The sequence below is a fragment of the Bombus vancouverensis genome, unplaced genomic scaffold, assembly GCF_051014615.1.
Source record: "Bombus vancouverensis nearcticus unplaced genomic scaffold, iyBomVanc1_principal scaffold0040, whole genome shotgun sequence".
Taxonomy (NCBI): domain Eukaryota; kingdom Metazoa; phylum Arthropoda; class Insecta; order Hymenoptera; family Apidae; genus Bombus; species Bombus vancouverensis.
The window spans coordinates 324,943-352,847 of record NW_027468931.1 but is presented as its reverse complement, the minus strand read 5'-3'; the positions used below and the strand labels follow the sequence as shown (position 1 = coordinate 352,847).

Here is a 27,905-nt window from a genome sequence, read left to right as displayed (position 1 = left end):
ATATGGTATTTTTTACAAAGATTTAACATATCCATAAAATAGGAAGTTTCGTGCTCTCCTATTTTATATTAATTATAAATTAATAAGTTTTATATGTGTTATTTATAGATCTAATAAATTTTGTATTAGTTTACAGCAGGTGCTCCGGGTATAAACAGACGACAAACGAACAAATAGAAATTCAAACTATTGTCGTTGTTTAACTCGCATGGGACTATAAGCTCGAATTGGACTTAAACGTTACGATCGTCGAGAATAATTACTATATGTACCCTATACGACGGGCAGAGAATCTTAAGTTATTAACGGCAATTCCTTTGTGCATAATTCAGGTTTATTAACAACCTGTAATGGATAATCATCGATGAACTCTTTTTGAATAAAGTTCACATTTATAAAGCAAACACTATAAAATACGACAGGACAATTGTAATCGATAAATAACATTTTATTAGGATATTATAAGAAGCTAAGATATCGAGGTACATTAAAATTGAGTCCGCTGCAACCCTCATGACATTTAAAATCCTACGCGTATATTGAGTAAAGTTGTTATATTAAATATAATCATATTAAATACAAGCTAGTCCGCTGGATTCCCAAATTATTTGGTTAAATACTTTGAATACGAGAATACCGAGTGTTAACAGTAGCAAATCCTCTATATGGTATGTTTACTTTGCTATCTTGAATAGGTAAATAACATTTCACTTTAACGCATTTAACCAATATTAACATTTAACATTTAACCAATATTATACGCATATGCACATAATGTTACTGTTACATATAATGATATATACGTAGATATACACGTTAATTAAATCCTCTATATGGTATTTTTATATCAGTATCGTAAACATTGTAAACCGGAAATCTTTTATTACACACGTACATATACGGTCAATATTATTGTTACATATAGTGATACATACGTTGATCCACACATTAATTAAATCCTCTATATAGTATTTTTACTTTGCTATCTTGAATAGATAAATAATCTCGAATATAGACATACAGGTACACTTACGTTGATATACACCTTTGTACAAGGTGTCAAAAAATTTTTTATCACAGCGTTTTTTTAAGACGATTTTATAGCTTCGAAATTGATCTTGACACGATTTTCAATGTCAAATTATTTTTCTATTGCATCATGTGATACTCATTAGGAGGAACAAAACTTCTGTTTTCTTAGAAAAAATGTTTGAAATTTCATTAATTCCTAGATTGATTTTATTTATACTTTAAGGTCAGATATGACATCAAATAATGTCAATACTAATATCTAGTTATTTGTCAATTTACAGCATCTGAAAAACAAGACATCTTCGAGACAGCGTGGGTTTTCTTTCCAACTTTCTTAACTTTCAACAATAAAATTTTCGTCAAACGATACAATCTATCCAACAAAGTTCTTGTACACAGCCAATCTCGTAAGAACATAGATCTTCTTCAAGTATTATTCTTCACAATGCTTCGTGTGGAATTTCTACTTGACGAGTTATTATTAAACGATTAAAAGCTTATTATTATACGATAATGTAATATCGTAGAATAGCTTTGATTGGAGATCGGCTGAAATTAGAAAACACCGTGTACGCCGTCTTTTTGTGGTTTGTTTACATCCAAGAGCGCCTAGTAACAGTGACGCGAGAAAAGATAAGCAGCGTCAAAACAGAAGTACGGTTTCATATTTCAAGGAGTGGCAATCGAGAGGCCAGAGTATGTGAGCCGAAAAGTGTGTGTGTGTGTGTGTGTGTGTGTGTGTGTGTGTGTGTGTGTGTGCAGGACCGAGCAGGAATGCATTGGCGAGGTTCAGAGTTGATCGAGACGTCGAAGCATAGAGTCGTTAGAATTGAGTTGCGAGTGTTGTCGAGTGTTAGAGTTGCTAGTGAGAGAGAGAGAGAGAGAGTTACCAAATAGTTGTCAAGTTATTTGATGTAAATACGAGCGTTGCATTTAGTTTTCCTGTTAATCAAACATCGTTTCTCTGTCTAACTAATATCTGTATTTTCAATCCATTATTAATAAATTATAATTAATCGGACAAAATTACACCTTTAATATATTCCGATATTACAATAACTTACTTTTTTCTACGTCAATGGACACGAAAGACGTTGAGTGAGGAATTAGAACAAGTGTGGATCGTTGGAAACCACTATGCTGCGGTCTACCATTCGTTTTACCCTATATATACCACGGAACAAAGGATAATTTTCACCGGCTTGGCTATGGCTACTGGTGTGGATCCAAGTATTTGGGCCATACTAGACGCTATGTAGAAGCAGAACGAAATCAAGTTAAGAAAACTGTTAAAGGAGACTATTAAAGCAGTGACTAGTCGGAGTTATCAGGGTAGTTTAGTTTCTAATAATTTGAACAAAAGCTTGGAGAAAACAGACGTTACTGTAGGAAATGAAGAAATGGTTTTGAAAGAATTTTCAAAAGAATTGCAGTCTAATGTAGAAAATTCTTACGAAAAGAAAGTATCAATTGACACCGCTTCACAGAATTATATTTTCATTAAAACAGACTTAATGTTTGATGTCAATAGCTCAACAGAATACCAGAAAGAGTCTGTGAAACGAAGGAAAGAAGATATTGCAGTATTGTATAATGATTTGTCACCATCTTCGTCACAAGATACTCAAAATTTACAAGAATGGTTTGACAAAAAAAGTAAAAGTTTAGGAGAAGCAGAAAAAGATCATAACAAGAATACAAATAAAGAAAACCAAATTGAAACGAAGGAATTAGAAGCAGTTAGTAAATCAACTGCTGAAAATGATACAAAATCAATAGACAACGTTGAACAAAATATATCATTAGAATCCATACAAAGAGCAAGAGATAATGCTTACAATAATGAACATTTGCTTATAGAAGAAGACCAAATGATGACAGCGAAAAATGCGTGTGACACTACAGAATAAAAAACTTCAGCAGATCTTATGTCGAGAAATTTAGATGCTAATACACAAGAGAAGTCCTTAGAGAATAAAGATGACAAGAATCCATCTCCATCTATGTTAGATAGTAGTAAACGGAGCAGTCGTTATAATGTTGCTGCAAAGCCTGCTACTTCGCCAAAATTTGAAGAAATTGTTTATAATCAAACCAGACAATCAAACACAAATAAAATTTTGCGAAGCGCTTTAAAGACGAAATTAATCGAAGACAAGTCTGAAATAATTAATAAACAAAAGGCATCGGAAAATGTAGAAAATAAATTTGCCAAAGAAGAAAAAAGAGGTGTTAAACAAAAATCAATTTCAGATAGTGAAAACGAAGGGAAGTTCTTTTAACGAACGCAGCTAGTGATAGCGATAGGTATAAATCTGTAGAAAATGATAATGCAGTAACGGGTGTAATAGCAACTGATGAAGCGAAACATAGAGGCAGACCTAGGAGATCGGATAAAGTCGAAGTTAAAAAAGATGAAGATACAAGTGTAAATTCCGACCAATTGCGGGGAGACGTAACCGCGAGGAGAGACGTCAACGGGGATCGTAAATCCCCGTTACGATTATAACAATCGACACCACGAATTGATCGATCCCCTGATTTCCGTTGAGATAATAGGGGTGATTGAGTTTGTATAACACTGTGATTCACTGAATTATAAATTATATATTTCCAACACTTAGATTACACTGACGTAGAGAAATAAATAGTTAACAACTTGTCGCACGAAGATGTGATAGATATGTACGCTAGAGCAGGGCTCTTATAATGGAAATTAATGTATTAATGGACTTAGCACTATAATATATTTAGGAGAGAAGATGTATGTTCGACAACACCGTGAACCGACAAAAGATTTTCGTGAAGTATGCGACTCTCGCGCTATGTGTAGACTGCCGCGTTAGGCGTTAGTTTTTAGACTGACTGTCGCTCTTTTTCTAATACAGAAGAAAAGTTCGGTGTGGGTGTGCCCCTGTGCCTAAAGAACGCGGATTCGTTTTTCCCACTTTCGTTAGGAAAAGTGAGGGTAACGAACCGCGGTGTCGATTGGTCATGACCTGTACTACTGCTCGAAGGGATGAGTAGGAAGTCTCCTACCATCGTGGTGGATAGATGACTGTGTGCGTGAGGAAAACATAGCTTGTTTTATTAGAGGGCTATTCGGATTTTCCTAATGGGTGCATACCCGCTTTCTCCGTGTTTTAAGTACGCCTAATAAACCCAAGGACCTCTCTAAAAACCGACTGTGTTTCGCGAAACAATACAGGGAAGTGAAAGTTATGGTGGGTCCTTAGGTTTATTGAGGGTCGAAGTGACATTACGCAGGCCGGTTGTTGTCCGGTGGCGCGAGCTGGCGCGGGCTGGCGTGCAGATGTTTTAGGCGGCGTAACAACAAGGAAGATCCTAGAAAATGAGAAGGGTGGATTAGAAGAACGAAGAAAACTCGAAGAAGATACAAAAGAAGAAACTACAGAGACAGAAGTCAATTCAAAAGGTATATTAAATAATAAGTGCGATTTACTTGATACCGAAAGAGCTATTGAAATTAATGATACGGTTCAAGATATTAAATTTACTGAAGGTAGAAGCCGCACTCAAAATGATATGGAAGATGTAGTAGAAGATTCACAAGAATTATCTAATAAAAGTAAGTTATCAGAAATAAGGATTGCACTTAACAAAATTGAATATACAAAAACTATTTTACGGAATAAAAAGAATTCATTAGAAAGAGAAAGAGGAGTAAGGGAAAAGAAGAAAATGTACAGACAGAAATTATTTCAAAAAATATATCAGATGATAAATGTGATTTGCTTTAGAAAAAAAAAAAAAAAAAAATATTATCCACAAACTACATTTGGAATTTATCTATTTTAGTGGGGAGAAAGAGAAAGGATAGAGGAGTTGATCAATAGACTGTGGATTTTGAAGCGTTTATGAAAAACTTACAATTTTAATAAAATATTCAATGTAAAGTCTTTGTTATAATATTCAGATAGATAGATGAAAAAAAACTGAATTTGCATAATTACTCATGGCTTATTGATCAATCATGCGACTCGTTCAGAGGTAACTCGAGTTGTAAAGGCGACAATTTATTAAAAATGGTATATCTGACGTACGATGCATTTGCTCATGTTAAACTATTTAAATAAGTATAAAAATCACGCGAAAAAAAAAATCTACTGAAAATAATGTTGAACTAGTTAATAATAATAAATCATATAGTGAAACACAAACCTTAAATCAAGATTTTAAGTTCAAAAAAAAAAAAAGAAGAAAGAAGTTGATAAAATGACAGCAACATGTAGCAGCAGGCGAGAGAAAATAAGCCAAATTTCTAAAAGAAGAAACGATGCTCAAGAACTCGGAATTTCTCGAGTGGATATGCTAAACAACGAATTTAATGAACAGTTGAAAGAACGTGAAACAGCAATAGAAGACTTACATCAAATGTTAAAGCATCAATCGGAAATTCATAAAGTTACCTTAAATGAAGCAAGTTTGAAAATAGGAGAACTGCAGAGTGCAGTGTATCAATGTGCACTAAAAATGCAAGCAACGTGACGATTACTTTTAGAACACCACAAGCACCACGAAAACACAATCAAGACCAAACAAGATCAAGTTCAAAAGTGAAGTTACGTGAGCTTATTACTGCTAACGACCAAAAATTGAATTACGATCCCGGGCATCAACTCGCTGATCTTCAAGTAGAATGTTCCGACAAAGACAGGACGACACAAGAGTTCGAGAAGCACATAGAGGACATGAAGGAGGAAGTGCAAAAATTAGAATTGCAACTCGACGAGTTACAAAAAAAAGAAAAACACACACGCACGTAAAAAGAGTTCAATCTTTTGGAATACAAATTGAAGAACTAACAATAAAATTAGAAGAAATAACACAGAAGAAATAAGTCACAAATATGAAATTGCCTGATGGCTGATGTTGATCGTTGACGTTTATAATGATTGAATTTCGTCAACGGCGCCATCTGGATCCTTGTTGAAAAATTAAAATAGCCGCAACAGCACCATTGAGCTCATCACCCAGAGTAGCGTTTGTTGGTGAGTCGAGGAGCTGGAGGATTTCTTATCCTCAAGGACATAAATTTCACCGGTTCCGGTAATGTTCTTTATATGGTCCAGGCATTCGAAATCACAACATCGCTTTCCAAGACGAAATTTCCTGCATGGCTGTAGTAAACAGAAATCGATCAATTGTACAGATCAATCGTCACTCGACTGCTCGAGAATTCAGGTCATCCAGAGAATAGAATAGAGACGTGGAAAAATGTAGTGCGATCATCGCAGTGGGAGGAAATAGGGGGATAGGGACCAAATGAATGAACGAGATGTTAAGGACAACTGACGATAAGTTCTTCTTTTGTCGAGAATTGCATGTTTGTGAATGGTTTGTGGGTGGTTAGGTGGAGAGAATTGAAGAGTTTGGAGGTGACTGGAAGAGTGTTTTGGGCAAGGTAGATTGCAGAATAGTTGCGGTAGCATTGTGTTAATTATGGGTTTGTACATGTAATCTTTGTATGTATCACTACATACAACCTAACGTATATTTTTAATAATACATCAGAGTTTTAGTTATTTCATAGCTATGAATTTTATACTCTATAATCTTGACGTTTTATTTCACAGAAGCGTTTGAATATCCATAAAAATTAAATGAACCAATGTATTCATTATCTTATAGAGAAGATATATTATTTTTAATTATGTTCCAATTATTTATCATGATCCTGATTTCCTTATTCTGAAAATTTGAAAGGAAGTTTTGTAGTTTGATACTTTCAGCGACAAAGGGTCAATATTGCTTTAGTATATTTCGTCACATATACATGTATATCTATATATCCACCGAAAATGCGCTCTTGTAGACAAACGCTCGATTCACGTCATAGCTTTTAAAGCTTGTCGCATCTCCATCCGTTGGAAAAAGTTTTTCCTGTAGCATATTTTATTTTTACGAACCAACAAGGTCTTTGTTTATTTCCTTCTTTTTTTTGCTCCAATTCCCCCATTGTTTTTTCAAGGATAGTATTTCAGAGCCATTAGTCAAGTTCATTGTAACAATAAACGTACGTTTCGGAAACATTTTGTGCTGTGAAACAGAATACACTAAAGTTTGAAGGTCACATCGATTTTCGAAAGTTTATAAATGGAGGTGTATGACAGTATCACCAGCTGTTGCTGTCCCCAAGCGCCAAAATACGTTCTGACTACTATTTTATGTATCTCACAGAAGTATGTCTTCATTCATTATCTCCCATGCCATCCACCAACGTATTCTTAACATGTTATCTCCTAGTAAAATATTGATGTTGAATCAGATATCCAACTGAATAATCTTTTCGGTGTCTACTATAAGACATTTAAAACCAAGGCTCGTACACACGTGTGCTTATACGTCAGATGTAATACTTAACACGAAACCTGCTTATATTAATATTAAATTTATGCATAGTAGGATGTTCGACCTTTGTAAAAATGAAATTATAATACATACAGTTTCACCGTGGAAAAGTGAATCTTTCTAGCATGTCCACGCAAATGCAGGGGAGGGGAGGACTGTGCATGCACCAAACAACTTTACGTTCGTAATTTTTCACACAAATGTACAACTGTAGGGAAATAATTATCTCTGATTTTTCGGATGTTAGGAATCGACAATATCGCATAACGGAATGCTGTGTTCTACGTATTCTATTTTTGTTACGAAAGTGGTACAAACGAAGTCCACATAAGAATAGTACAACAAAATCGGTTGAGGTTAGGTTATCGTGCAGATATCGCGGCTTTTGCATTGGAAATCACGCAACTGCCAGTCTCGTCGTTCCCTGTAAACGAAAGAAAGGTATTGTAATCGGTCGGAATTAACATAAAACTCGTCGCATGCGACCATATGGCCTGAATGTTGAATAAACGAGAGTAGAGCGCGAGCTATGTGATTCTAACCGTTTAGGCGGAAACTAATGATTGTAACCAGAGCCGAGATATATGCCAATATTACTTTGCTCGACAAAGCGTATAAGATGAGGAGAGAATCGCGATAAGGTAGAACAAGAGACAGATATTCTCTACGTAAAGCAAGTCTGTCAACTAGATTGAAATCCTATAGCTATAACTACAGTGAATCCATATTCTGGCGAATTGTCTTTTCACAAATGAAGCTTCTGAAGAACGGAATTGATACAATAACTACTGTTCATTCATAACTACTGTTGTAAGAATCTATATATTTGTCTATCTATATCTATATATATCGATCTATATATATTTGTCAGAATGTCATTTTATCAAAAAACCCATCCTCTGTAATCATAGTTTAACGAAGCATAATTAATAGAAGAGGTAGAGCGTTAAGTGGAGATGATTTAATCACAGTTAAGTAGATAAATCTCTATATTAGTCTCTTTAATTAAAATGTCCTACGTTTTATTTGCGTCATTTTTTTCCTTCATCCAATTTAAAATGTTTAAATAACAATAGCCTATACAATATAATTTTATGTAAAAAAATTGATTATACCATGTTTATTACAGATATTTAACATTTTTGTGTACATACAAAATTTAAATTATACCTCGCTTGAGAACAAAAATTCTATTTATTTTCCTAACATGTACTAATAATTATTGATCAAACTAGAAAAAGCTGGAGGAGATTACTTAGGAAGATTACTTAGCATCTTATATTCCTGGCAAGACTCGAACGTTTTATCTTCCTTTAGATTTTCCTAAGTTTCCATTTCTCTGACTTGCTATTTTAGTTAGCTTAGTATACGTGCTATACATAGGTATGTATAGTGTCATGATCGCGACAGTCGTGAGTTACCCACGCTTTATCCTCTGTAAACTATTTATAAAAGAAGAACAAATTACATGTTAGAACTTTCATTCAATTTACCAATACAAATAATTTTAAACAAGAAAAAAGACCTAATGCAGTGGTTTCAACTTAAACATATCCAACAGTTATTTACGAATAAATAGTATAAATCTTTTAGCAACATGAAATTCGCGATATTTATTCAAATATTTATATTTACAGTGCGCCATCAGCAAAGAAAACGTGTTTATCGAAACGTGCGCTATCGATTTTATGCTTTTGCCACGCAAACAGGGAAATTGCAACTCAAAATTGAATTCGCACTGCAAAGCGTTGACGTTACGACATCAATTACATACTTCAAAAACACCGAAGGTATCACACGGAATCAGAGAGATTCTATGAGAAGTTAAACGCATAGTCACCCTATTGGGAATAGGATTGCTTTGATTCGAGCTCAAACATAGGGAAAGCTGAAAGAATCTTTTGCGGATCTTCCTTCTTCTCTACGTTGGATTTTATACAAAACGACTTTAACCTTTTCAAGGAAATACGGAAATAAGGATTTTAGATAGAGAGATTTATCTGGAAGGAAATGGATAGAAAACGTAGAACCAGTTCTTGTTGGTTGAAAGATTTTTTCTCTTCGCAGAGATTCAAGCTTTAAAGAACGATCAAATATGTGCGCAGCTGACTTACGCGTGAAGTTATTATTAAAAAAAATTGTTGCATTTAAAAGGATAAATATTAATTTAAATTTAAAAAAATTGTTTGTTCAATTATCATAAGTTTAATTTAAATTTAAAAAAATTGTTAGTTCAATTATCATAAGTTTAATTTAAATTTAAAAAAATTGTTAGTTCAATTATCATAAGTTTAAAGATATGTAGATATTGTATTTACATATCGAAAATCAGACAGCAATATTAATTAACACACCTAGTCAAACGCACACGTACTTTAAAACCGTGCTTTAAAATCGATATTCGCTGAAACAATACATCGCTCTGCGCTTCCAATTTGTTTTCGCACGAAGAATCAGTCCACTCATTGTTACCGTCACCATCTCTACCGTAATCTATATTACTCGAATAAATTCTATATCTTGATTGGAAAATCACATATTTTAACGAACTTCCTTATTTTTTGTTTTTTATGACTTTAATTGGCAATTTCCATAATGTTCTATAACTTGACAATAGACTGATAATATTTCAGGATATATATATACATACATCATGTTTTTGAGGATTCTGTAGTAAAATATATGTCGGAGATGAAAGGAAAGCCGAAGCCCTTCCTTGGAGATTTTGGGAACATCCTCTAGTACCTTAGCCTAGATTTTATTATAGTTGTAATTGTTTAAGATTTGTAATAAGCGAGATTGGGTTCGAGGTGACAATCGGTCGCTGAACGTAGCCACGGTCACGGGATGGATGTTTTATCTAACGGAGGTCTGGAGTGGTTGTATGTGTTTTCCGAGAAGTGTGGTTGTGGCGGCATGCGGCCTCGAGAGCGGGCCGAGCCACGTGTGATGTTGCCTCGGAGGTGCCGATGCAATGGGACATACATTGTATTTAGTAACCAAAACTCCAGGCAGAAACTGCCTAGCAACGGCGTTTGGAACTTTCTCGATGCTTCCAACGAGTGTGCCTAGCAACGGCGTTTGGAACCTTCTCGATGCTTCCAAACGGGTATAGAAAACAAAATGCAATCGTACAGGGAGAAAAATCTCCACGAGGCTGGCATTCTTGCGATTGCCTTGGAGAGTGATACATCGAGCGTTTTCGAGGATCGCATTTGCGTCTAAGTTAGTTTCGCTTAGTAAGGAGTTATCCCGATGACCGTGGATTCGTTTGAACTCAAACATTGCTAATAGTATTATTTAATTTAATTATTCGTAGATCGTATTATTCATTAGGCTTAGTGTTTGTTAGACTTATTATTAGTTGTACTTATTATTTGTTAAGCTTAGTGATAGACCTGTATATACGTGTAAATAAAATCTCGGCTTTGTGAAACGATGGCTAGTCCACATGAAGAGTCGTCGCGCGCCCAAAATTCGAATCCCGATCCGACATCAGAAGTGGGATCAGAACCGTTTAAAGTGCTACAAGAGCAAATGGACCTTATGCGCGAGTTAATTCAGACGCTAGCGCACAAACCGGGGGAGCAACGACCGAGTACGGAATCTAAGGATGCAACGTTACCACGTTTTGACCCCGAAGGCGCGGGCGCCGATTCATCCGCGTGGTGCTCTCATGCTGATCTGATTTTGAAAGACCACCCGATGCAAGAGAGTGCGTTACTTTCCGCTCTAAATCGCGCCCTAAGGGGTTCTGCTGCGCATTGGCTTTCACAAATGGTGCGCGGTGGAAAGCTTACCTGGCCAACGTTTAAGGAACAATTTCTTTCGCGTTTTGGTGGCAGAGAGACAGCCGCTTCGGCGTTAATAAGGATATCCAGAGAACGACCGTCGGAGACTGAATCTCCGGGAGCGTACGGTAGTCGCCTCCGCTCCATGCTGCAGATGAAGTTGCAAGATCTAACGATGCCCGAAGTGATCAATGCCCTCGCCCTTTATATGCTGAGTTCACAAGATCGACGCTTTCGGCGACTAACGCTCGCGAATAATATCAGGACGGAGGACCAATTTCATGATGAAATGAGGATTCTCCCTTACAACGATCAGCCGACATTTTCGCCAAGAAATTCACTAACGGAACCTGAAGCTAAACGCAGCAGGCTATCAGTTCCTCGGATTAAGTGCTACCGCTGTGGTGCTCACGGACATAGGAGAACGGAGTGTCGCCTGCAAACACAAACGGGGAAGGAGCAGGATATACGAAACCCGAAGGAAAAACGACCAGCCGCATCGTCGAAGGTGACCTGCTTCAAATGCCACGAGGAGGGACATATCGCGCCTAATTGCCCATCATCGCGGAAAAGAAACTACGATTCCATTGACGAACGCCGGATCGACTCCTGTGTAGTAGAAGCTCCGGCTGGTAGATTAAGCCATCTGGGTGAGTCGTATCCATTTTACTTTGATTCTGGGGCCGAGTGTTCGTTAATCAAAGAGTCCCTAGCCTCGAAATTTTCGGGTAAAAGAATAACCGATGTGGTAGTGATGCGGGGGATCGGGAATACTTGTATTAAGAGTACACTTCAGATTTTGTCCACTGTTCGTATTAACGATCTTACATTGGAGATAGTTTTTCATGTCCTTGCTGACGATTACCTAAAATACGACATCATGATTGGTCGCGAGATTTTGAGCCAGGGATTCGACGTAAATATCGCGCAAGATAGCCTCGTTATTTGTAAAACAAAGGTCGTTAACGCTTGTGGTAAAGTCGCGGAAGATGCGGTCAACATTAACGAGGTTGACACTGATGTGATCGGTAACTATAAAGATCGATTAATCTCTGTTCTCGAAAAATTCAAAGAATCATTCATTACGGGTTTCCCGCGTACTCGCGTCAGTACGGGCCAGTTGGAAATACGGCTAATCGATCCCAACGTCACCGTGCAGAGAAGCCCTTACAGGCTTAGCGTGGAAGAGCGAAGAATAGTACGCGAGAGGATAGACGAGTTAATTAAAGCACAAATTGTAAAACCTAGTAATTCGCCGTTCGCGAGCCCTATAATACTCGTGAAGAAGAAGGACGGCTCAGACAGATTGTGCGTAGACTTTCGAGCGCTGAATAAAAATACGGTCGCGGATCGGTATCCCTTACCCCTTATTGCTGACCAAATCGCGAGATTGCAGAGTGCGAGATACTTCATTAGCCTGGACATGGCTAGCGGATTTCACCAGATCCCCATTCACCCTAACTCGACGGAATATACTGCGTTCGTTACCCCCGACGGTCAATACGAATACGTGACGATGCCGTTTGGGTTGAAAAATGCACCAGCCGTTTTCCAGAGAGCCATTTTCAAGGCCTTAGGCGACCTCGCTTATTCGTATGTCGTTGTTTATTTGGACGACGTTCTAATAATCGCCGACTCAATAGATCAAGCTCTAGAAAGGTTGCACACTGTACTAAACACTCTCGTAAACGCCGGATTTTCTTTCAATTTCGCTAAATGTTCTTTTCTGAAGACGTCGGTACTTTATTTGGGATATGTAATTCGTAACGGAGAAGTTCGTCCAAACCCGGGAAAAATACAAGCTTTGAATTCTTTACCTGCACCGTCGACCGTCACACAGCTTAGGCAGTTTATAGGTTTGGCCTCTTACTTCCGAAAATTTATTCCTAAATTTTCGCAAGTGATGAAACCCTTGTACGCACTCACTTCTAGTAACAAGCACATAACTTGGACGGACAGGCACGAAAAGATAAGACAACAGATAATTTCCGTTCTGACCGACGCGCCGGTGTTAATGATATTTGATCCCAATCGTCCCATAGAGCTACATACCGACGCTAGTTCGGAGGGGTATGGAGCTATTTTAATGCATAGAGTCGAAAAGGAAAACAGAGTCATCGAATATTATAGTAAAAGGACCAGTCCCGCGGAATCTAGGTATCATTCGTACGAACTGGAGACACTAGCAGTAGTCAGCGCCGTTAAGCATTTCCGACACTACTTACATGGACGGAAATTCTTAGTAGTTACGGACTGTAATTCTTTGAAAGCCTCCAGCAACAAAGTAAACTTAAACGACCGGGTTTATAGGTGGTGGGCTTATTTGCAAACATTCGATTTTGACATCATGTATCGAGAGGGTAAACGAATGGCCCACGTAGATTTCTTTTCGCGAAACCCCGTAGACTTGAATCGCCGTATGATAGACAAGGTCGCAGAGAAAGAGATTAATCTGGCCGAGATCTCCGAAGACTGGCTATTAGCGGAGCAACGTCGTGATCCGCAAATCTCCGAAATCGTTAATAAATTACAGAACGAAGAGCTCGCGGAAGATATCGCGAATACCTACGAACTGCGATCCGGTACACTTTACCGTAAAGTACAACGAAAGGGCAGAACCCTTTGCTTACCCATTGTTCCGAGAGGTTTTAGATGGTCCGTCATCAACCATGTGCATCAGTCAATTATGCACTTAGGATGGGATAAAACGCTCGAGAAGCTCTATGAGTATTATTGGTTCGAGGGAATGGCGAAGTATGTTCGCAAGTTTGTCGAGAACTGCCATGCTTGTAGAGTTTCGAAGGCTAGTTCAGGTAAAATACAGGCTGAACTGCATCCTATACCTAAGACCGGCATACCGTGGCATACGGTGCATATGGACATAACGGGCAAGCTGAGTGGCAAGAATGACTCGAAAGAGTATGTCGTCGTCTTGATCGATGCCTTTACGAAATTCGTGCACTTATATCACACACGCAAATTGGATTCGCTCAGCGTTATCAAGGCACTTAAGTCCGCCGTGTTTTTGTTCGGTAGTCCCTGTCGGATAATAGCAGATCAGGGTAGATGTTTCACGGGCCGGGAATTTCAAGAATTCTGTGCAAGCAAACAAATCAAAGTTCATTTGATCGCGACCGGTGCAAGTAGGGCCAATGGGCAAGTAGAACGTGTTATGAGCACGTTAAAAAATATGTTCACAACGGTAGAAACGACCGGGCGTTCATGGCAAGACGCGATCGGGGAGATGCAATTGGCTTTGAATTGCACCATCAACCGCGTAACCAAATCGAGTCCTTTAGAGTTATTGATTGGTAGAGCAGCAAGACCGTATGACTTATTACTACCTGATAACATCGAGGAAAAAGAAATAGATATCTCCAGTGTAAGACAACAGGCAATAAAAGAGATGGAAACTAGTGCTAGGTATGACAAAGAGAGATTCGATAAAACCAAAGCTAAAGTAGTTAGGTTTAATCCTGGTGATTTGGTACTACGCCAAAATGAAGAAAGGAACCAGACAAAATTGGATCCAAAATTCAGGGGTCCGTTTGTGATATCGGAGGTCCTGGAAGGAGACCGATATACCTTGAAAACACTGGATGGGAAAAGGTCATACAAGTACAGTCATGACAGGTTAAGGAAAATGCCGGATAGTCGCATTCCTGCGGAGTTGGATGTCTGTTGTGATGACGAGAACAGTGACCATGGCGATGTGAGTACCCCGATCCCAGAGGATCGTAGAATTATATGAGCCCAGGTGCGGCCATGGGACGGAGTTCAGTGCGGTCAGGCACTGGGAGTGACGATGTCACGAAGCTGGGAGCCGGTTTAGTACCGACAGCGACGATGTCACGAAGCTGGGAGCCGGTTTAGTACCGACAGCGACGATGTCACGAAGCTGGGAGCCGGTTTAGTACCGACAGCGACGATGTCACGAAGCTGGGAGCCGGTTTAGTACCGACAGCGACGATGTCACGAAGCTGGGAGCCGGTTTAGTACCGACAGCGACAATGCCACGAGGTTGGAGCTGGTTTAGTACCGATAGCGACAATGTCACGAGGTTGGAGCTGGTCTAGTACCGACAGCGACAATGTCACGGATTTGGAGCTGGTCTAGTACCGACAGCGACGATGTCACGAAGCTGGAGCTGGTCTAGTACCGACAGTGACAATGTCACGAGGCTGGAGGCGGTCTAGTGTTGACAGCGATCGTGTTACGAAGCTGGTTATGTAACGAACTTTGAGAGTATGTGCGATTCGAAGGATGAGACCCATTTGGGTGTGAAATCGAGAATGGTCCGTCATGTCATTACGACCCGACTGAAAGCACGCAGAATGCAACTGGCACTTTGAATGCTAATCACAATGACACTAATCTTGTTTCCTTTTGTTTTGTTGACGAAGGTACACCCGAGGACGTGTGATAGTCAGGATGGCCGTGTCGGAGATGAAAGGAAAGCCGAAGCCCTTCCTTGGAGATTTGGGGAACATCCTCTAGTACCTTAGCCTAGATTTTATTATAGTTGTAATTGTTTAAGATTTGTAATAAGCGAGATTGGGTTCGAGGTGACAATCGGTCGCTGAACGTAGCCACGGTCACGGGATGGATGTTTTATCTAACGGAGGTCTGGAGTGGTTGTATGTGTTTTCCGAGAAGTGTGGTTGTGGCGGCATGCGGCCTCGAGAGCGGGCCGAGCCACGTGTGATGTTGCCTCGGAGGTGCCGATGCAATGGGACATACATTGTATTTAGTAACCAAAACTCCAGGCAGAAACTGCCTAGCAACGGCGTTTGGAACTTTCTCGATGCTTCCAACGAGTGTGCCTAGCAACGGCGTTTGGAACCTTCTCGATGCTTCCAAACGGGTATAGAAAACAAAATGCAATCGTACAGGGAGAAAAATCTCCACGAGGCTGGCATTCTTGCGATTGCCTTGGAGAGTGATACATCGAGCGTTTTCGAGGATCGCATTTGCGTCTAAGTTAGTTTCGCTTAGTAAGGAGTTATCCCGATGACCGTGGATTCGTTTGAACTCAAACATTGCTAATAGTATTATTTAATTTAATTATTCGTAGATCGTATTATTCATTAGGCTTAGTGTTTGTTAGACTTATTATTAGTTGTACTTATTATTTGTTAAGCTTAGTGATAGACCTGTATATACGTGTAAATAAAATCTCGGCTTTGTGAAACGATGGCTAGTCCACATGAAGAGTCGTCGCGCGCCCAAAATTCGAATCCCGATCCGACATATATTATAATAAATTATAGGAAAAGCAAACTATTTAAGAAAAAATTACCACCTTCGAGTAATAAATTATAGAAGGTTACCAATGTAATTTAAAACTTAAAACTTAAAAATAATCTATTACACGTAACAAAGAAAAAGATTTCTTCGCAAACGGTAACTCGAAAATTACGGTCATTGCTGTAGAAACATAGTTTTACAGGGAGAAGAATTTCGCTAGAAACTCTCGACGATGTCACATCAAGCGAAAATTCAATAAAGCGATTACTAACCATACTACCAGCGGCAATCGTGTTACGGCAATTCGTAAATAAGTTAGTCTTCTATTTGCAGAAACGTCTCTGGCAATATCGTCACACTCTTGATTACGTCGGCGCTATCAAATGGTCTTTGGAAGAAAGTTTTCCATTATCTACTTTTGCCCATGGCGTCGTTCCAACAAATGAATTCGAGTTCTGAATCGCTTTGTCTCGTATTACGACTTTATAACGGTGTTTCTTTAAACTTTAAACGATCGTAATAAATGTATTTACCCTGAATCATTTATAAACTGAACCGGAATATAAAATTTTATTCCGCAAAAATCATAAAGTTGAAAGTTAGGAACGAATAACAAATGAATAACCTAGTTTCATTAAAAGGCACGTGGTTAAGGTACGCCAATCCGCGTAATAACTTTGACACTCCAATTATTATAAAATATGTATCCTTAAGGGATTTTTTTGCGCGAATGCAAAATACTTTTCATACGTGCATAAATACTGAATAAATGGGACGTGATTTTCAATATTTCTTTTTGTAGAATTTATAACAAAGTAACTTTTTCACAAATGTTTTCGCTAACATTTTTACAACGTAAATGTCTTCTTTTGTAATTAATAATTTCAATATTTCTCTGAACAGTTTCGTTGCGATAAAAAAAATATACAAAGCTTATGACGTGCTTGTTTAAAAATATTTATACGGAACAAGACTTTGAATTTGTCAGACCAATCGTCCTAACGAACGAATAAATTAAACGACTCGTAACAAAAAATTATTCCTGTCCATGTTTCTCTTTGTAAAAGTAATTCAAGGCAAGTTAGATGAATCGCTGTGTACCCTATTCGCGTAGCATGTGCTTTAACGACCAGCGTGCAAGCGTTAACGGTGTGCTTTAGTTTCTCTCTGGTTGTGTTAAGTGTTTAAGTAATGAGCATATACTCACTCCGGGCGGGTTGCATACGATCGACAGGCACCACTGCGGCCTCGAATTATAGCAGACGCAGAAACTGCAAACCGAAGGTCCCGGCTCAAACGTAAGAGCATGTCGAATGGTTTCTCCTTGAAAGTCAGCACAGCTGTTGTTTATAGCATCTGAAAACGATTCTCAGCTTGAATATCTTTGCCATCCGACGGTCGTACGCGCAGTTACGTTAACCGTTTCAACGCCACTCAGCGTGATCATGCTGTATGCGTAGTGTGGTGAACTGTGTCGCGATGTTTGGTTACGATTGTCAATTCACAACGCGCTCGGTTCCGAACGTAGCTTGTCGCTAGTCTATCAGAGTTTCCTCTCGTAATTACTTTTCTTTCAAATAATCGTAAACCAAATAAAGAAAAAACTAATGTATAAATTACCTCTTGAATTGGAAAACCAATTACAGAACGTCACACAAACAAAAGGTAAAGCACGAATATTTGGCAACCTTTTGACTCTTTAGTGTAACGTTTCTGATATAGCTGATGAAGTGAAGCGTGAACGCGTTGAACGGTATGTTTCGACAAAAAAAAAAAGAGCAGTGCAATCGAGTTGATCGGCACTTCTCGTAAATAAATAAACGAAGCGCTATTGCGCTTCATGATACAATCCGATACGGATTTTTAAAACATCCCTGATACTGAAACGGCTAATAGCGTTACGAAAACGATCGTGCCAGGAAATTTTTGTTCGGATCCGCAACGGATCCGCATTGCGGCTGCCACGATGCTTCTACGTAGCATTGATGCTTCATCGATGAAGCACGATTAAAATTGGATATTCGATTTTTTACTAGGGAGAGAGTTTTCATATCGTGTTTACTGTTTCACTTCGCAAGTGTGCTTTACAGTATACGTTAGAACTTGAAATCGAGCTATTTGAGTTAAAGTCGCTTGTAGCTTGAAATGACGTTTAAAGGATATAAGAATAATAGAAGGCTAAAATTCAAAAGTGTATATACGTACATATACATTTCAATAAAAATAGCAGATAATCTCAAGTAAAAAAAGTAGATTCGCGCTAGTAAAATAGTTTCAAAATACTTGTGAAAAGTCAAACGACTTGACTAATTAAAAACGGATGTAAGAGCTTAAAGGACAAAGGCGTATAAGAGTATCAATTAAGTAACAAATTCACAGTGACAAAGAGGTTTCCAGTCGATCGAGTTCAAATAAATCGGCTAATTTGAAAGAAACTTTAGATGCACGAGAAGCGTTGTAAAATTTCACGTGAAATAATAATGCCTATATATTGACTAATTTATCAATTAATTAAATCCGTGTATATCAAGTTTTCTATAATTTAGTACTTTCGTGTAACTACAGAAATTTGATGCAATACAAAACTTGATTAAAACAGCGATTCATTAAGAAACGAGAATAATGATGCAAATATTTTTTGTAGCCATTATATAGGGTTTCGATCGCATAATTAATCAGTATCAACTTACCAGTCTTTGACGGAAGGACAAAAAGAAGAGCAGACGGTACACAGACCGCAATCATGATCATTTTCAAGTAGTATCTCAAACTGCCGTACATCTTCGAAAACTTCGTTAGTCCTAAGGGATCAAAGGATGATGTCCGCGCTGCGGAAAATAGATGAGAAGCGGTTATTTCAACAACCACCGTGTAGGTACTGCACTAGCCAGAAGTATCTGCGACAGAAATCAGAATACACTCGTTTTCGCATGGTTGGATCAATTTCGCGTGGGACTAACCTGATTAAACCTAACGCGGGATAATTGCTCAACTCACGACTTTAACCAGCCCGCTTGATTCTCTGTAAATGCTTGAAATTGACGCTTGGATTCTTTCCAGATTAACTAGCTTTGCCCCTCCCTCCCTTTATCTATTTTCTTAGATCGACTTAGACTGCCACAACATATTATCTTTCTTCTTTTCTTTTCTTTTCTTTTCTTTTCTTTTCTTTTCTTTTCTTTTCTTTTCTTTTCTTTTCTTTTCTTTTCTTTTCTTTTCTTTTCTTTTCTTTTCTTTTCTTTTCTTTTCTTTTCTTTTCTTTTCTTTTCTTTTCTTTTGATCTTTTAAAGCCCTAAATCGCTGGCTATTATATTTTGTACACTCAATTACTCTGTAAGTCATAAGTACATATGTTTTACAACGTTATTTGTCATATTTCAGTTAAACCCCAGAAAAGCCAGAAATATATTTTCAGCATGTTTTAACGCGCCCCTGGCAAAGATCTCAAAAACGAGTTGCGGCACAATTTAAAGCGACAAATAGCATCGCGTGTCTCGTTGTGGTAACACACGGTTCGCCAGCTTTTTAAAAGCGCTCTCCGTCTGCTTTTTCCTCTCTTCCCTGTCTCTTCGTTTTTCCTTAACAAGCAAAACCATTTTCGCGAGGACGAGAGTACGGAAATGACGTACTGGCAATTTTGTTTTGTGATAATACAAGCAGCTCGGTTTCAGTGAATTAAACTTGGCCCCAAGCTTCTACTTATCTACCTTCCTTTCCTTTATTTTCCCTTCTATATCGGTTTTGCGGTTTTCCACATTTCCATCACAATAAACCATGTTTTTTCTCGATTTTACATGTTAGCCAATGATTCACGGCAAAAGCGTCGACTGTAAAAATATTTGTAGTTGCAATAGCAACAAGTATGTTTTCTCAAATAGAAAATATTGGGAGCGTACACGCTGGCAAAACAATTCATGAATAGCTCGTCCTCTGCTTGCTATTTGTTTCGATACTGTTAGCAAACAAATTCATGAAACATACTGGTATAGCGTAAAATGAACATAAAAGTTTTGCGTACACTTGAGAGCTGAACTTTGGTTGTTATATGTATATTATATATATACGCACACAGTTATGTATATGTATATATATATATATATATAGAAAATTCCTTAGAACTTTGAGCTTAATAACATATTAAAATCATTAACATTAAGGAGGTGAACTTTACTTACCAATTACCAAAGTTTCTTCCGCCAAATAATACATAAAAATTGAAAAAGATAATGTAACTAGTTTTAACTTTTTTTTGTGTTATAATTTGAATCACTCGATTTATCCGACTGAGGATGGTCGATCGCAATCTCAATTTATACGTATTCTCATCGCATGAAATAGATCACATGAGGGATTTTCAAAAGTCGATGGAATATTAATCGCGATTAATTATTTGTAGGTGTATTCTGTGCGGCTAAAGCAGTCACCAAATGAATTATTGAGTACCAGGAATGTTAGCGGTAAACAGGATTGCGGCTATGAATGATTCTCTAATGTGTATATTAGAGATGAATTTGATAATTTATCCTCATAATATGCAATCCGCTTTTAAGTGGAAATCATAATTAACAATTTCTGTTTGATTAAATATGTAGAGCAGATAAATCGATACGCTTAAATCAATATTAGAATTTCTTAACATTTTTATCAAATATTTTAGCACTGTAAAAGCGTCGTAGTAGAGAAATATTAGGTTGTTCCAAAAGTTTCTTTCGTTTTATAAGAAAGTAATAGATGTACTGTAACTTACCTTTGTCCTCATCGACGTCAGTGATTTTAAAGCTAGTTATAAAGTGCACTTCTCAGCCAGCGTCCACGGCAGTCAATATTATTTAACGAGTCTTAACGCGATGTAAAAAGGGAAAAAGGAGGAAAGAAGGAACAGGGAAGCAAAGAGAAGAAACGAATTTTTCATTTTCTCGAAACTGGATCAAGTTTCAGGCTGCTCGCCAAAGAGTCTGTAGCTAACGAGACAAGATTAGACAAACCACGCTTTAAAATTCCCACAGAACTATAATAATCCTCGAAATCAATACGATTCGTCGATCCATCGCCTGATTAAAAAATGAGATAGGATGAAGCTCACTAGTCGGCCTTTGAACTTTCAATAGCGCTTACGGCTCGTATACTCTAGTTTGAATGCTACAATGTAAGCCAAGTCAGCTGTAACTAGCGTTCGCGTGATTGTCGCTATCTATTATTCACGCGTTACACGTTCACCAGACAAACGCGTCTACCGGTTGACATTGTTTTCTGTCCTGAGTTTCAAAGCAATTATGTTGCTTCGTGTAATCAAATCTCGCCAAACTAACGATAAGTTCTTGTTTGATCTTACACAGTTACTAAAACTATACAAGTTAAACCAATCTAGCCTAAACAAGTAATGTCGTTATATATTCTTTTTTAAATCTATATATTGTTTAATAAATCGTGGTTAGGATATAGTAGCTGACAAAAATATTCGGACAAATATATTTGTAGAAACATTTTAGGAGTGTATTATGCATAGTGGCACTATTTAATACTGTACTGTGACTATCATGGTCGTGTTGGTATTATTCGAAACTAATCTGAAAATCTGTATGGAATTTGTAAGATATTTAGTACGAGTACTGTGCATTACTAATATGTACACAACCGAGACGAGATAACGAAGGTACTGCTCTCCATCGTTCATCGCTACGCGTTGCTAATAGCAACGTATAATGCATATATATCTCGCAAAGACCATAAAAGTACCCAATGGAACCACGTTTAATATTTGATAATAATGTCCCATTACAGTTTCGTCATTTTCAATTAATTAAACACGACCCCCTCTTTAAAAATTAGAAGATAAAATACGTAATACAAATCTACTCGAAATCTTTTAAACCTTACGGACGACCTTACGGACCTTACTTATGGTCTTTAAAAGCAGCAGGGATTAGCAGAATATTAACTGCGAATTTTTCTTGGACCGCAGCATGCAATATGAAATATGGTTATTAAAATGTACACTGAAAATTTCATATCCATAAGATACTCGTGCTTGTAGAACCTTGAAAATGAATTCTTAACCCAAATAGTCGACCGCGATACTCGAGAAATTTTGTGAAGCTGACGTCAATACCAATATGTACCGTCGTTGTGCTATTATTTCGTGATAAGCCGTATTGATTGCACTTCCATTTCACGGAATTAATTTTTCCACACAAAAAGTGATAACGATAATCGAAAAAAGAAAAATATACTACCACTTTTCGTATCAGCATACACAAGCGCACTCGATTTTACACGAGTATACAATTTGCAAATTCGACGGAACGATCGGATTTAATTATTTTTTCGATATTTCAGGCATCAAGTTCTATTTACACATCGAACGTTGAAATACGGCGAAATACAAAATGTACAAACCACTCTGGACATTAATTAACTTTAAACGTTATTGATTAATTAAAGAAACCAACCATTGTGTTGATTTTTACATTTTGAAAAATTGTTATCCACTTTTGCTTTGTTTAAAAATTGAAAAAAAATACGTTTATTGTAAGTCACGAGTATCTCTTTTATTTATTTAAACTTTAGATCAAATATTACAATTTATAAATACATCATTTATTTAGATATACTTGTAATATCTGTTTTGTAAGTTTGTACAACCATTTATCTATTTATCTATTTTATTTGCACATAATCTTTAAAGACTGATTTTGTAAAGAATAAAAAATTGTGATTCTATTTAAAAACGATCGTGTCAGACTCAAGTGATAAGCGATATATATTTCAGCGATATATATATTCAGATTTCACCATCACATAAACGGTGCTATTGGAAACGTATCACAATGGACGTCTTACAAGCGCCTGCGATGTCCGTCATATGTAAAGCTATACCACTGAATCACGGCCGCCATTTAGTGATTAAGGTCGATCACTTAGAGCTGTTAATCCGACATAATGGCGAGCAATACATCGAAGACATTATTGGAAACACAGTTACAGTTTAATTTCATTGAGCTTATTTGCAAATAAATGTGTACAATATATTTTAGAGGTTTTAAATATTATTGCTGACTAAACTTCGCGTCTGCGCATCATCTTTCTTTAACTTTTTTTTGCATTTTCTTATCGACGCATGAAGACGAAATGCGTAAATTTTATTATTTATTTAAACATTACTATATTGTGCTCAAAGTAGCGGAATATCGTTCTATTATCAATATATGAAGAACTAAAAGAATTAAAAAAGAATTAAAAAAATATGTAGTTCAATCAATACTTCGTGTATTTTTCTATCTCCACAAGACAATATCCGGACCAGTTACGCTTACAGTATCAACAAAGATTTGTCCAGCCATACGGAATAAGTCGTACTCAGTAGTTTAAAAGTATTAACCGCACGAACTCCAGAAACACTTTTGAAGTAACTTTCGAACCAATAAATCCCGGAACTAAGAACTGTCATATTTCGTCTCTATTTATCGAATATTGTGAGAAAATGCAAAAAAACGAAGTTAAATAGAAAAAGTACTTGGAAACTTAAAAGAAAAAATCTCGAAAAATCTCTTAATACTTTTTACTGTCGTCTTGAGAGGCACCATATGTTAAGCTTCTTCGTAGTTACAACTTTTACCGCAGATGTAACGAACTGACAAATGCTTCGAATGGCGCGCGTGCGTCAACGCCTACACTTAAATTTTAAATAAATGTTTTTAAATAAATGTTTAAAATAATACATTAAATGTATTAACTTTCTTGCGCAATTTCATTTAATTTCTTACGATATGGAGGGTTTAATTACGTTTAAGATATCTATTTGAATCTTTTAAATTCGAAGTTTTTTAAAAAATTACCTTAAACTTTATAAAATTAAATCGTTTTTCCACTTTGTTGTATCATAAAATAGTTACTTAAATTCAAACCTTACCGTCGTCTTGAAATATTCTATATTTTCCTCGTCTTAAAAAATCTCCCTACAGAAAGAATAAAGAAGAATAAAATCCGATACGTTAAATTTCGCGTGATTGATGGAATACATAACGATAACGAGAACTAACTAGCGACAACAAGCAACCATTAGCAAGGACAACTGGCGACTATAACTGTCGTCTCTATGATGTATGGCGACTAAGGAGAACAGCCAGCAACTACGGATGACATGTAACAACCAACTGCCCCACTTCTAAAAGGCAACTAACTTGCAAACCCTTTGATGGTTTCTGTAGCGTGATATACCCCTTGAACGTGGTTAAAGAATGTGGTCGCCGCTGGACGGCGGTTTGACAGCAGAGCGATCTCGCCAATTCAAAGCTTGACATTACAAACTACCGAGAATCATTAGGCTCGTTATCGAGCATCTAGCTTTCAGAAGGTGCTTTATCATATGATATGACTTCACGATATTTTTATAGCAAGAAGAATGGCCAACCTCTAACAAAACAAATTTTTACTAAGTGCTGCATGTGAGCTGCAGGCCGGCCTACTAGGGAAATTTGACGAATGAATAAACTAAAATATATACGAATATATTCGTTATATCATAAAATGCCCGCATTATGTTCTCTAACACCATAGAGGAAACTAAATTTATATATTAAAAAATTGGAATACCTGTTATAAGAGAGTTAATTAAATTCTAACCTATCGATGACTCCATAAAAACCTTTATTTCCTAAAAATGTATATCTTCCAAATTCTCCTTAGAAAGTATCATAGAGAAAATATGAAACCTGAAAAGTACATCACGCTGATGCCTCGATCAACCCTCGTGCTTCGCAGTCCATGTGTCCGAGCGATGAATTCCCTCCAAACAAGGAAAAACCAAAGGGAGGTCTTCTTCGAAGGACGTGAGAGGGTAAGGGAAGCAACGGGAACGATGATCACGCGATATACTGGCGGCGTACGTATAGAACGGCTGTTGCGAGAGAGTTCGCAAGAAACAAGAAGAAAAAAGGAATCGTAGGCCGACACGACTATACGCTGTCGACGGACAAACAGCGACTGAGCCTAACTGAAACGAACTCTGTCGCAGTATGAGCACGGGCTACGTTTGCGGGTCGATCGAACACGTTCTGCGTCTCTCCTCGGCACCGGCGTCAAAACCACCCCCGACGAGCGCAACGCACTGGTGCACCTGCAATATTAACCACTGGTCTTTCCTTTTTCGCGCGATATTATACCTATTCAGCACCTATGATACCATTTCAAAGACCGCAATCAAAACATTAAATACCGCATTAAAGCCATACAATAATTCGCAATATTCATTCGTAAACGTTATTGTATATGTGCTTAATTAATCGTTATTATGTTTCGAATGATTTACTACCTCGTATTCCATAAGCAGATATATGGTTCATTTTCACCTCAAGTACGATATAATTTGTAACAAATATTTATAATTCACAATGTAAAATATTTATAATTCATTGGAAATATTTTTCTATCACGGTATAGTGGTCAAATTTCACATAAATCACAAACATATGGTAGTCAGAAGCTATACTCACGACATGACAAATTATGAAGATGTCATGAAAAATGGCGTCCGTCCATATATATTCAAACGCAACGAACAAGTTCGAACTTTTCGAGAACAAACGATTTGTTCGATAACATCTGTCGCGAGCTTCTCTTCCTTTAACGATAACAATTGACAACTAAAGCTCGAGAGGCTCGTAAGGATGAACAGCGACGAGTATCTAGAAGCTATGTACTCACCTGGGCAAGGAGACTCCAACACCAAGGACGTTGGAAGTTTCGAGAAGCGAAGATGGAAACTGAAGTAGCACGTCAGGTCAACTCCGGCGAAAACTGCTAAAGAAAGAAAAATCCAACTAATTTGTTTCCAACGATAAAATGAAATTAATTTGTTTCACAAATTATTAACTGGATATTATTCAAAAATTATTCAAAATTCGCTTGATTGATTCACGACCCGGGACATTTGGGTCATACCATTTTGGTAATGGACGAAAATGGCAAAAGGAAGAACGACCGTTTTTTTCATATTTCTCTTTCCCCGGGAAACGATGGAATGCCCGAGCACCTTGTTTCATTTCTTCTCGACATCAATTTCAATCTTTTTAAACGAAATATAATCTGAACGATGAAAAGTTCATTCAAATAATGCTCCGCGCCAGACACTCACGAAAATTAAGAAGAAACACGGAAAATTCGCGAATAAAACGGATTTCTTTGTCCCAGTGAGATAATAAACCTCGTTCACGTATTGGTTTTTAAAATCAATATATCCACCAATGTGCACTCGTTTAACAAGGGTGATGGAACGTGCCAAAAATCTCTCAAGAGGGTCTTGGCAACGGAAGAGTCGAAAACGTCACAATTATGAATGAAAAATTCGAATAGTTGCTGATTTTACAGTCGAAACCGATAAAGAACTCCAGATATTCCCCCAATTAATTTACAATAAATTCGCGAAAATGATCGATTGCTGACGTCATTGTATTCTAGAAAGATTGTAAAACGATAAGAATTTATTGAAAAAACTTATATTCGATGATAACACTTCTAATAAGAGTACTAAGAGCAGCGATTCTGTACTCACCTTCCTGCCTCGAAGTACCGAACGCAATTAACCGTCCGCCCGGGATGGAACCGTTCGGAACTTTTGTAAGTCACTGCACGGCCGCTGCTTATGGTGGAAATGTAATAGATATAAGTACAGAGCGCGTGAGCGAACTAAAAACGCGATAGAGAAGTAGAGAGAGGATGTTCCGTCCTTGTCTAATGACGCGCACTTGTACAGGAAATATGTAACAGGGGTATACGAGCAGCGTCAGTGTCCACTAGTGTGCATGCCTGATTAAACAAGGACAGGAAGTATCTATACATGGTGTTCTCTTTCTATTTCCATGTTGCATCCATCTTACTATACAGTACACACACTCAGCTGTTCTATCATTATATTTGTGCGTTGCTTATGTGTGAACCAAACATTTCCATGGCAACAAATCGTTTGTTTCTTGTTTGATGCTCGGTTTTCAACGGAGTTGAAAGAATTTTTTAAGAGAAACGTAATGGACGGGTTGTTTTTAAAGTAATAAACGGAAATTCTCGTATCCATTGAGAAACGATAGGCGATTTGAAAGTGTCACTATGAACGGTGATTTATCGATGCAAAGTAGTATGAATAAGATATTTTATAATCTGCGAAAAAAGGTAAGGAATATTCTAGATTTTAGATTTTAGAATTTCCACGTCACAGACGAGTGTGTTTTGTTATTTGATTTGTAATATTGCTGCAGTTCTCTTAATAGCTGTTCGTTTCATGCGATACTCGCACATAGTATCTATGACTTTTGCTTCTAACAATTTTTATAATTAGGCTGTATCAAATATTTTTAACGTTCGTGTTTCATGAAAAATCATGTGTAACTCGTTGAATTCGCAAATGTAACAAAAAATTACATGAAAAAACTTATATTATTGTAATGAAAAAATAATTGTATTAGGAGGAGA

General features: G+C 37.4%; 1 protein-coding gene across 3 annotated transcripts; it reads right to left on the bottom strand.

Annotated features, from left to right (window-relative positions):
* Positions 1-427: 427 nt before the first annotated feature.
* Positions 428-27,816, bottom strand: LOC143304568 (uncharacterized). 3 transcript variants are annotated; one of them, XM_076627042.1, is made up of 5 exons: positions 26,992-27,816; positions 26,145-26,240; positions 19,133-19,339; positions 17,650-17,798; positions 428-4,377 (listed from the first exon to the last, which is right to left on the bottom strand). In XM_076627042.1, exons 3-5 carry the CDS (start codon positions 19,221-19,223, stop codon positions 4,351-4,353), a joined length of 267 nt encoding a protein of 88 aa, XP_076483157.1. In that variant the 5' UTR covers positions 19,224-19,339; positions 26,145-26,240; positions 26,992-27,816; the 3' UTR covers positions 428-4,350. The 3 variants fall into 3 exon arrangements, with proteins under 3 accessions (XP_076483157.1, XP_076483156.1, XP_076483155.1); XM_076627041.1 differs by lacking the exon at positions 428-4,377 and adding an exon at positions 5,146-7,828; XM_076627040.1 differs by lacking the exon at positions 428-4,377 and adding an exon at positions 5,146-6,173.
* Positions 27,817-27,905: the final 89 nt, after the last annotated feature.

Bases quoted from the DNA above. Each gene is read 5' to 3' on its own strand.
- LOC143304568 (XM_076627040.1), bottom strand. From the start codon at position 19,223: ATGTACGGCAGTTTGAGATACTACTTGAAAATGATCATGATTGCGGTC. The intron at 17,799-19,132 runs GTAAGTTGATAC...AATCGTTTTCAG, and splicing joins TGTCCTTCCGTCAAAGACTG to ATGCTATAAACAACAGCTGT. The intron at 6,174-17,649 runs GTGAGTATATGC...TGTTTACTACAG, and splicing joins TCGTATGCAACCCGCCCGGA to CCATGCAGGAAATTTCGTCT.